Below are 11,964 nucleotides of genomic sequence, written 5' to 3' on the forward strand. Positions count from 1 at the left end.
GGAGGGAATTTTCTCTTAAACCAATACACAATTTTGAGCAGAATTTTTCTTCATGCAAAAAAAAAAAAAAAAACAAGGCACACCCTCAGCATGTTTTTAAGCACAGCCTGAAAAGATGACAACAACATTGAAGGCTGACAAATGACCCTGAGCTGGGAGAGGAAGAGTGGAAGTGGACAGAGTAAACAGATCAGCCATCATGCTGTGATTGGGTTAAATTTGAGTTTAGGCAAAATACCCCTGGCTCTTGTTTTCCCCAGTGCAATGGGATGCCAGAAAATGGTATCACGATAATACAGCCCTTTCTAAAAAAGGCCACGGAGCCAGACTGCTGACCATATTTAGCTCTACTAAGTTGCAATTGGCACCAGCAAGCCTTGGTTGTCACCCACTGACATTTTGTTCAGCCCTAAAAATGAAAACAGTTGCCTGCAATGTTTCAAGCCATGAGAGTCACTGGGGACTCACAGATAGGGAAAGAGAAAGATAAGGCAAAGTATCAAGTTCATCATGATTTAGGATCTCAAGGCCACCACAGCCAAAAGGGTTGTTCTGTGTTTCTGAGGCGGTGAGAAGTGGCAGCAAACAGCAGCAGACTCACAAGCCAGATGGAGTGAGCACCCACCGGGGAGAAGCAGGTCCTGCCCCATCTGAAACCCTGAACCTCACTGGCATGGACGACCTGTCCACACTTACCATCAGTATGAAGTGCTCACCATGGAAGTCACCGTGAAATGCTGTAATGGGTCGGTGCCTGCAGTAAAACATGACTGCTCTCCTTTGCTTCCCCAGGTTTGGCTGAGGAAGGGTAGTGCTGGGAGCTGTACCCTCAGGCTTACTCTTGGTGGCTGGTGGGACCTTTTCACTGTGTAGTGGAGGGATTGAAGCTTGGGAGTCTCCTGGGGGTCCCCAGGAGGAGGGCAGGCACCTTTGCCCAGATGCTCAAGTCTGGGCCATTCCCACTCTCCTCTCCTTATGTCCACCCTGCCTGGACAGATCAGAAAACCACCATTGCTGTCTGTGCCAGCTGCTGTGTCCAGTGACAATGGGAACTGGGTGACAATTCCAACTGCAGAAGCCACAAACTGGTGTGGGCACCAAGGGGAGTTAAGTTGTAAAGGGCAGACCTCCATCAGAGAGCAGCAGGGAGCTGATACAGGGCTGGGGAAGGGGTTCGATCTTTTCCTCTTATGCAGGGGGCACGGAGTACTATCGGTTCTGCCTCTCCACTTGTCTGTGAAGTATCACTCCAGGAGTGACAGAGTTAACAAATACAGTGGAAGAGACAGCTCTGTAAGCTGAGCTACATGGTCACATGCACAGGTTTTATTTTTAACATCCCAAAACTACTTGATGTTTCTGCCTGGGCTTGCTCCGTGTCCTTCTATTCTCTTCTTTCTTTGCGTGCAGTTCTCCCCCACCCACCTCACTTCAGCCCAGCTGAGCACAACCAGGAGAGAAGTGTTTGGTACGTGCACAGGGACTCTATGATCAAGGTAAGGCTTTGTAAATAGAGTTGGAGGTTTTATTGGACAAACCTTGATGCAATGTAATGGTTACTGTAGCAAGCTATGAAAATCAAGACATCTTCAAAACAACTTTAGTAATTAAGATGAAATAGAATAATCATGAGATGTCTTAAATGACACTCTAAAACAGAGGCAGCTGGTAACTGTGAGCACTTCTGTGACATACTACTCTAAAAAAAACCCCTCCATAATATATTCAGTGAATTAGCTGTAGTTTGCAGCACTGTTTTCAGAATTTAAGAAAAACTAAGATGCTGATTGTAAGATGGGAGCTTCATCAGCAGATCAGATGATAAATCAAAAATTCAATTTCTGTTATTTTAGGGAAACTCAGAGAAGACAAGGAGATACAGTAAGGGTCAGAGGAAAGGCAAGAGCAATCTCATGACAAAAGTGCTTATACTTAAAATGAGTTTTGTAGATTGAGACTGCAAACTTTATGTTTGCAATCTAGACTGAATGAATGATGAAGTACGAATTACAAGAGTTAATGGTACTATAGTACCATTTAGTCTTGTGACTGCTTAGCAATTTTTATTCATTAATCTCTTTTATTTTTATTTTATGACTTAGATCTTAACCAATAGCTCTGAGATTCTTTACACTGGGCACCTTTCAGAAAAGTATGTTAATGAGACTGTTACTGGAGCATAAAATAGAACCTGAGCCCAAAGAGAAAAAAAACCATGGTTTGGACCATTACCCTCCCTTTTTTTCCCCTCAAATTGCAGTGAAACTGGACCCATCCTTTTAAAGCACTTGTTGAACTCAAACCAAGACCAAACCCATTTCCTAGCTACCAATGCAAAGTGAAAGTTTGCTTGACTGTGTCTACCAAGGACAGCACAGGGACCCCTGACATGTCTGAGGAGCAGCAGAGCAGCTCCATGAAACAGCCTGCTGATCTGCCTGTCTCCCACGGGACTCCTCAACATGCCCAGCACATGATGCTGATGCTGAGCTATCCTGCACTATGCCACCAGCCCAGGGGACCATTTCAGCACCTGGAATTTTTGGGTGGGTTTCTCTCAGATGAGCTATGGCTACATTGCACCAGGTAGGGAGGAGCAAGAAACATTGCTGATCCAGGTCTTTTAGTGGGGAGTGCAGTACAAGGTTCCCACCAGCAGTGCCCTGTGTTACCTGTGCCTAACTGCTCTGGAGTCTCCCTGCTCCTCCTGTAACAGCTTTAGTGCATTTCATCAGATAGAAATTGCACAGGCAAATTTTGGTGCAACTTTACTGCCTGTGTGCAGAACAGATTTTCCAGGCAAGGGGGAGGCCTGATGGTGCAACAGCTTCTCTTGATCTCCATGGTCCTGCATGTCAGGTGTAGGGAGATGATGTGCTGTTCTGAGAACCTGAGCAACAGGCATGCTCTGGAAGAAAGGCAAGGAGCATGGATTGAAGTCCTTGCCCAACTGATGAACTATACAATGGATTTATTTTTTCAGTATAAAGCAATTCCAACCTGTTCAGTAACTCTGAAATAGTGGTTATTGCCATGAAACACCACAGCCTCATCCAGATGATCTCCAGGTAGGAAATACAGGCAGTAGCTCCCTAATTGTCACAGCTTCATCCTTCCATTGTTGGGCTTATCCAGCAAGTCAGTTGTTTCACAGAAAATCTTACTCCTCCTCATGTCTTATGCTAAGGATTTGAAGTTCACTAGGATTGCCCTGGAATCAAAGGGCCCCTGTAAAATCCATGTGAACTTGTTCAAGGTAACTTCAAAAGTAGGTCTTGTTTATGCTCACTATGAGTATTATTGAGGAAGATTTCATCTACACCTTTAATTCTCCTTTTCCACCTGCTCTGAGCCATACCATACTCACTCCCTGCCTCATCTAAAGCTTGGCTGGGAACTTGTATGTACAAGGTCAGTCTGACTGGCAACTGCAGAGCAGGAATGCCATGAAGGACAGTGACCCACTGTGGTGAGTGCCAAGGGGGTCACTCAAGCTGTAGGTGACCCTGTTGTGGGTGTTGAGGTGTGGAGTTCGACTTATTTAGAGGTCCCCACAATTCCAGGTGGTGGCATTTTTGGATTTGCTTTTTATTTTGTGTCTAAGGAGAGGTCTTAAGAAAACTTGGGCTCCTGGGATTCATGTACAAATGCAGTACAGTATGGTTTCCTATGGCATAGTGATTTTGTCCTCACCTCTAAGAAATAAAAATATCTATTTAGCAAAAGGAGACCCAAGCTTGATTTCTTGACAAGGTTCTTAAGCAAGTAGTGATTGAGGAAGAGCAGTGCATGAAGGGAAAAGAAAATAACTAGTTAAAGAAGACTTACTTGGTGTCCTAGATAATGTGATTCTACAGCTGGCTCTGCCAAAATTTTTGTGCAAGAGGCATGCAACTGCAAGTGAAACATAAACCTGAGCATCTCTATGCTTGGCATTTTTGCTTGGCATTTACATATTTGTATAAAATACCATATTTAATTCTATGTATTTTCATCTTTCTAAACTTAAATTTTACATCCGCCAAATAGAAGCAATAGTATTTTTCAACCACAAGTGCTCCTCTAGTATTGCAAAGATAAATTAATTATTGTGAACACGATCAGATCTAAGATAGTAAATATACTGACATGAAAATTCTTTTATTGTAAGAAAATTAATAACTATTCCCCTCAAGATTTCAGTATGATAAAGATGAGATAAACACTATATACTAGGTAACAAGGGTTAAAAGAAATAGAGAACATTGCCTATCTGCCCTATACACTTCACCAAAAGTATTCACATTCCTTCTGTTGTAACTTTATATATAACTTCAGCATTCTTGGCTCCAGCATTTGGATGTGAACTTTCATGAGATTTTTTTAGGAGCTTGTTATCATGTTGTAAAATTTAGAAAGATTGTTTTATGTTCATTTGCAATTTCATCTCAGAGGCACTCTTTAGGGTCATTATCTGGGTTTCTGGTGGCCCTTTTTGACGTTTCTTCAAACTGGGAGGTATCCCTTGATTCTGTGCAAAGAACTCAGGTACACTGTATGACCTTAGTATGTCAAATGGTCAGTCACATGCCAAATGAGAAAATACTTGTATTATTTTGGCTCATTTACTGCAAATTAATTAAATATATGTCTCCTGAAAAAAAAAATTTAATTTGTTTATAAACTGTAACTTATTATCACTGAACAAGCCCACTCCAGACAGAGACATAACTGCAGTTAAAATAGCAGCTGTATATTTTTAAACCTTACTTGATTTGCTGTCATGATGGTCTAAAAATATTTACCAAAGTGGACAGACTATGGACTGTAATGTGCATTCTTTCCTTACACAGTAGTTTGAACATGATTGAAGTAATAATTTTCTGGTTTGTTTGGTTTTTTTCTTTCTAACCCAGACTTTGAGAAATTTTGCAAGTTGCATGGAATCAAGAAGTGTACAAGTTTAGAGAAATGTTTTGTCACCTGATTTATCTGTGTGTCACCTACCTCTGGATGTTATGTATCAGACATACTGAGGCAAAATTTGTAAACTTTCTGCTGAGACTTTTGAGTTTACAGTTTGTGTACTTGCAATAATGCCATCAACTTATCTACAGCCAACTAAATTATCAATTAAAATACAGAGCTCCTGATTACTGGCATGTCAGAATAGAAGAAGCATTCAAACCCTGATAAATATCAGAAAGAAAATCTCTGTCCCTTCTTCCTGTCCTCTATGTTCACAGATTTGACAATGAGAAGAGAGGAATAGATATCTTTTGTCTAAAAAGAACAGCATATACAAGTTAGAGATGAGATAAACTAAACTAAAAAATGCCTGAATAACAAGGAAGACTGATTCTGCATCTGAATGCTGTGATATGGTCACTTTTCATAAACAAAGCATGTATTTTCTTTCTCTACACATGATTTGGACAGGGTTTATTTCAGCATACAACAATGTGAAAGCAGGCTTCTCTCCAGAAACTTTGCCATCAGTCCTTTCTGTGTTTTGGAGAACAATAAGGCCTATGCCTCTAATGTAGGGGTGTTTTTGTCAACTATTTCTCCCCAGTTGTTACTTTTGCAGTGGAAAGTATTGTTCCCCCAGTCATGTTTTTATTGCAGTGTAATGTACCCAGCCTTCCTCTGACCTTATGCAAGTCATGGCTGGGACTATTTTTAGAGATTATATTTGCAGCAAAATGCTACAAGAATGAGAGCAGCAAGGATGCTGCCAGTGTGAAATAAATCCATCTGTATCTCCTGCTTCTCTGAGCTGCATAAAAGTAGATGTAACTAGACAGCCTAAAGCAGGACAGGTGCCACCGCAAACCACATGTATTTAAGGGCTTGGTGTGGCTGAGGCCACCCTGGCCAGCACCCTGGTGTCACCTCTGTGCAGAAGCCAGTGTTTCCTAAGGCAAGGAGGGGATGTTATAATGGGAAGTCACAACGTTTTACTTTCTGCATTGCTGTCTTGAGCTCTTTCCCTGCAAAGGTGATGGTACCTTATACTTGAGAGTGCAAGTTTGTCTCTGAGTAAAGGGACCACAAAAGGTGTGTGTTCCTTTACTCTGCAGGGCCAAGAAGGAATAGGGTTGATTCATTAGGAGGGTAAGCAGGTATTGATCAGCACTGGAAATTGCAAAAGATGGAACAAAGTTGTGTTGAGCAATTAACGCACATCAAATTTTCAAATATCAGTGTTGGTATTTTGTGTAGAGACACACAAGCATTGCCTTTCCCAGACATTTTTCCTTCTCCGGTGTTGTTCATGACTTCCACTGCCAAGGTGTAAAAGTGTGAAAGACACAAAGTCAAGAGAACACCTTCAAGAAAGAGAGAGGAAGTTCTTTACATAGAGCCTGAGCCCACTTCCTCTGCAGCACACCTCTCCCCAGGGCTAGGTCACTTAACCCTGGCTTTGCAAAAGAAAGTACATCTGGTAAACAGTACTTTTCTTTAAGTTGTTTTCTTTAACCCTAGGAAAAATAATACAAAGTCTAAATTATTTTGCTACCAATGCCTGTCTTTTCTCAGGGCCAAGTGAGAGTCTATTGGGCCTATGGTAGTTCTTACTGAATGAAATGTGGGGGGGGGGAAGATTAGTCAAAATTTTTTTCCTATTTTCACATAAAAAAAGAAAAGCAACCTGGGTCCTATTTGAAAACAGAACTCGAATTCCTCCTTTTCATTAGCTTTTTTCTTTTGACAAAGATTGACAGCGATTCCAGAACCAGGCTGGAATGCAGCTCCTATAGTAAGGAGCAAGAAGTCAAAAGCTGGGAGGTTTCTACTTGCAGCAGGTCTTCTATGGGCCAAGTTACTGATACCAGTTGAAGGTATCCAGGGAAGTAGCTCCAAGTCATGACTGAGCAGCCTCTAGTTCTGTAAGCCAACAACTGGAGTGTAAGGGTAAATTAGGTAAGCAGAGTAAAGAAGTCCAAGGAAACTAGCTCTTACCCAGGCTGTTTTCCACACTGGAATCATCCTGAAAATAATCCTCACTCTTGACCTTGGTGGGGTAGAGCAAAGGGAGGTTCATTGTGCAACATTTATGTCTTTGTAGGGAGATGAGAAGAGGCCTAGGCCAAATCTAGAGAGGAAAAAGGAATGTCATTTTTCCTACTCATTGTTGAGGAAGTGGGATGCTCCTTCACTGTGCCCCTAGCAGTCTTGATTTCAGCAGCCTGGTGAAATATTGGGACAGAAAACAGTTCATACCCTGGCTGCCTGAGCTAAGGAGTAAAGACCTTGTCTGTATCTGTGCTGGTACCAGGCCACGCTGTACCGTGGGGATCAGAGATGATATGTGACTCTATGGAGCTGGCAGTCACTTTCTCACAGCCTCATTCCCACCAGAAGAGCATGTTAACACCTCATGTGTGGAAACCAGCTATGGGCGCGGAGGGTCTGTGGCCATCCTCGTTCCTTCGGACAATAACTCTTGTCTTCTTGTCTTTGCCACACACAGCACCGGGCCCAGAAAGCTCCCCCTGGGCAACACAGGCACTGTGAGCGATGTTTCAGCCGGCACTGCCGCACACCCATTGAGATCTCCGTGTCCTGCATGGTGATCAGCTGCCACCTCCACTGCGGGGCCACCTTCCACATGTGCAAGGAGGAGGAGCACAAATTGCTCTGCCCCTTAGAGCAGGTGTCCTGCCTCAACTCAGCCTATGGCTGCCCTTTCTCCATGGCCCGCTTTAAGCTGGGGAAGCACCTCCAGGTCTGTCCAGCCAGTGTTGTCTGCTGCTCCATGGAGTGGAACCGCTGGCCAAACGTGGATTCAGACACAACGCTGCACAAGAATATTATGAAAGAGACCTTGAATGAAGAATGTCTGGACACAGCTTTGGCACTCAGAGACCAGAAGATACTTTTCAGGGCTTTGAAAATAGCTGAATTATTTCCAGAGTGGAGGAAAAAGGATGAACCGGAAGAACTAATGGATCAAGCCATGGGTGGGGAAGCAGGTGCTGTGGGAGGAGCTGCCTGTGGTTCCCAAGAGGGCAATGACCAGTCTGAGCTCAGCCAACGTGAGCGGGAAGATTTGGCAAAGGACAAAGAGGGAATGGATCTGGGGAGTTACAAAACATGGGAGAACATTTTCAGCAAAGAGCTTCTGGCTTGCCAGGTAACAGGCTCAGCAACCAGCACAGGACAAAAGACAGAGGAGGCTTCCAAGAAAACAGCATCAGCCTCTCGTGCTGCCAGCTCCACAGAGAAGGCAAAGGAAGGACCTGATGGTGCAGAAGAGGGAAAGGGCCAAAAGTCTGAACAAGTAACACCGAGTAGAGAACTGAATGGACTGGCTCCCTGGCAAGAAGGGGTCCTGGAGAGGCTGAAGAAGGAAGTCGGTGTAGCGGATTACAACATGTATCTGGTACATCACGGGGGAATGCTCATCCGCTTCGGCCAGATGGCTGCTTGCACTCCCAGAGAAAAGGACTTTGTCTATGGGAACTTGGAAGCCCAGGAGGTGAAGACTGTCTACACCTTCAAAGTGCCAGTTAGTTACTGTGGCAAAAGAGCACGACTAGGAGATGCACTGGGCCACAAGATGCCAACTTCAGACAAGTCAGTGGATACCTCAGAATTGGGAATAAACATAGAAGAACTACCTAAGACAAATATAGTTGAAGCCACACTGCTGTGTGCTCTGGAAAAAGAGCTGAAAGGCCATGAGATCTCTGAAGCAAGAGGTATCGATGGACTCTTTGTGGATTTTGCAACACAGACATACAGCTTTCCTTTGGAGCCCTTCTCCTCCAGCGCAGTTCTAGCAGATATTCTGGATGAAAACAGCCCACCAGAACTGCACATGGAGCTCTACACTGAATGTGTAACCAGAAGACACAATAAAAGCAGTTCAGCTTTCACATTCACTTGCAGTCATTTCTTTAGGAGGGATGAGTTCCCATTCCACTTCAAAAACGTGCACGCTGATATCCAGTCATGCCTGGACAGATGGTTCCAGCATCGCTGCCCACTGGCCTACTTGGGATGTCCTTTTGTCCAAAATCACTTCCGCCCCGAGGGACTTAAGGCCAAGGTTATTTACAGCAAGCCTCTCAAGACATTTGCTATTAAGCCAGAGGTGGACACCCTTCTTGCTGAACCGGGCAAGTGCAATTTCATAGTGGATAGCAGAGGGAGAAACAAAGACTTGCTGAGCAGCCTCCCAGTGGAAGTGCTCAAGTACATTGCAGGATTCCTGGACAGCTTCAGTTTATCTCAGCTATCACAAGTGTCAGTGCTCATGAGGGACATCTGTGCCACTCTTCTTCAAGAGAGGGGAATGGTCCTGCTGGTCTGGGAGAAAAAAAGATATTCCCATGGTGGTACTTCTTGGAGAGCTCGTAAAAAGGCAAGTGACTATGACACTGGGAAAAAGAGTCATGTGTTCTCTTCAGATAAAACATGGGAATGACAAGAAAAGCTGCATATAAACATGCAGATGTGGGGAAGGTTCATGAGGTTGTGAATTTGCACAAGGTTTTTTTGTCAGGGACCAGGGCTGTAGAGTGCAGTACATCTAACAAAAGGATGAAGGTGTAACTAGACATTTTCTGAAAGTCCCCACCCAAGCTCATCTTGGGTAACCCATTTGCACGTGCACCATTTCTAGGCACTGAGAACTAAGAATTCCTGATATTTAAGTATTACCATCCCCATTCAAAACAGCAGGTGATAACTAAAGCAGCAAAACCAGCAAGTACAAGGTACATAACAATACAGACCCCACTTTCACTTGCTATGCCAGCCCTGCACCATCAGACATTCATTGCAGTGTCCAGAGTGAGTAATGTACACCCATTGTAAGCATAGAGAGCTATTTAAAATCCTAACTTCCTCTCCCCGATTCCTGTCCCCTCTCTTGCATTAGATCTGGCAGTTCAGCAGCCTGTTCTCCAGAGTTCACAACTGGCAGCACAGCGACGTCCCGAGCATGTCGGAGCACCTGAGGAATTGTCCCTTCTACCAGGTGGAGCACAGGACAGACCCCGTGCTGCTGACGGGCATGAGCGAATCTCGGGAGCAGACTCGAAAGACTTTGGTCTCTACTTTCAAGCACAGAGTGTGAACAACTTGCTTCCCCTCTGACATGCTCCCTTCAGGGCTCTGAGATGAAGATTTGGGGATTCAGGTGTAAAGATTGTTGCTTCCAACTCTCCTTTGGACGTACAAAATTGGCTTCTCCCCAACTGCGTTTGAAACCTCTGCATTTTTTTACCCCGCATTAAATTGTTAAAGCTTCAACCACTGCTTACTAACATCACGTGCTTTCTGTTTTCTGTTCCTGGTTTAATACAGCATCCTGAAGAAAGCAATGAGGATCTTATTTGAAAACAGCATTTTTACATCCTTGAAGGTAGGCTGCTGCTCCTGTACCATGTGCCTGAGAGAAGCAAGAGCAGTTAATGTACTTAGCTCAAATAGATCTGAAACACCTTCATTTTGTCTGGAAAGCCAAATTCTTGGAGCACAAGTAGATGTCATCCTGCCTGGCAGACCTAGGGACTGCTAACCTGCTCTGAGACGTGGGCAAAAGAAAAGGACACCCCAAAATTACATGAATTAATTAGAACTCCAGTGAGAACTTGGGAATTCACTGCGCAGCCACAGACCATCATTTAGAACCCTGACTAAGGCAAGCACACCTAGTTGAGTGCAAGCCTAAAGCTGAGTTCATGGGAGCATTCAAACTAAACCAAAGCAAGCAAACTTGCTCTTTGTTAGAAGTAATCAAGTAGCTAACAATTTTAGAGACTCAATAGACTTTTTATATTTTAAGGCAACAATTTTCTGTGTTTTATCTGAAAATTCATTAAAGCAATTAAAGAATATTAAAAGTCATTTTTAGAATGCCTTACCAACACAGTTTTGCAGTTGTAAATTGCAAATTCTAATTGTAAGCAACTGAAAACAGGATGTCAAGGAAATAATATTCTTTTCCATAAAGAAAGTAATTCAGTAACCCGTTCAGTATGGTTAACAGTATGAATAATGTTTTCTTCAGTTGAATGGTCTGGAGCATAGACTCTTTTTTACAGAGCAGAAAAGTGATTAGAATTTGGCTTATCTTTTAATAAATACACTAACTTATACCAGAATGGGCTTGCTGAGGCAAAAGATGAGAGAAAACAGGCATATTACCAGCAGTGTCTGTCTCATTACACTACTTGAAACCATTTCAGTGGTGCTAGTCAGAAATGCCATGGATGTGGTGGTGGGTGAGATTCCTGTGAAACAGCCATAAATTTATTTGTCAGCTTAGGACAGTTTCCAGCCACTGCACAGCCATAGGGTGCTGACTCACCCCCTTTCTTTTTTAAGCTCAGAGCCAGAAGTGTGAGCTCAGGACTGAGATCTGGCTTTCATCTCTCTGTCTCAGGCAGGAGAACCTTGCTGGGAGCTGGGATGTTTGCTGGCCTGGACCACTGCTCTTCTCACCTGGGCTGGCCAGGTGCAAACTGGCTTGGGCAGAGGGATATGTGCTACACTTGCCATCCTCGACCTCGGTGCAGATCTGGGATGAAGTTGCCATGCAAAAAGGAGCCCTCTCTTACCCAGAGAGGTTGCTGATGAACCTGAGCTGAGTGCTTGGCAGTTAAAGGCATGAATTGTGTGGTGACCCAAACCACCCTGAGTGCAGCTCAGCCTTGTCTACACTTGCAGCTTAAGTGGTCCCTGTGAGATTTTTAACCCTATGAGGATGTTTTTTGTCTCCAGACACGCACCCTCAGGAGCATACAGTCTGAGCTGTGAGGACAGTGGAATGGTCCCAGGAACAGGAAAAGCAACACTTTTTCTTTTTCTTTTTCTTTTTCTTTTTCTTTTTCTTTTTCTTTTTCTTTTTCTTTTTCTTTTTCTTTTTCTTTTTTTTTTTCTTTTTCTTTTTCTTTTTCTTTTTCTTTTTCTTTTTCTTTTTTTTTTCTTTTTCTTTTTTCTTTGTCTTTTCCTTTTTCTTTTTTCTTT

The 11,964-nt window shown here is 43.5% G+C and overlaps 1 protein-coding gene across 1 annotated transcript; it reads left to right on the forward strand.

The window, feature by feature from the left end:
* The first annotated feature begins 717 nt into the window (after nt 1-717).
* On the forward strand, nt 718-10,637 carry FBXO40 (F-box protein 40). Its single transcript, XM_053969799.1, has 4 exons — nt 718-739; nt 1,411-1,496; nt 7,457-9,352; nt 9,872-10,637. The coding sequence occupies exons 1-4, from the start codon at nt 718-720 to the stop codon at nt 10,067-10,069; spliced, it is 2,202 nt and encodes a 733-aa protein (XP_053825774.1). The 3' UTR covers nt 10,070-10,637.
* The last annotated feature ends 1,327 nt before the right edge of the window (nt 10,638-11,964 follow it).

Source organism: Vidua macroura, chromosome 2 (genome assembly GCF_024509145.1).
Source record: "Vidua macroura isolate BioBank_ID:100142 chromosome 2, ASM2450914v1, whole genome shotgun sequence".
Lineage (NCBI taxonomy): Eukaryota > Metazoa > Chordata > Aves > Passeriformes > Viduidae > Vidua > Vidua macroura.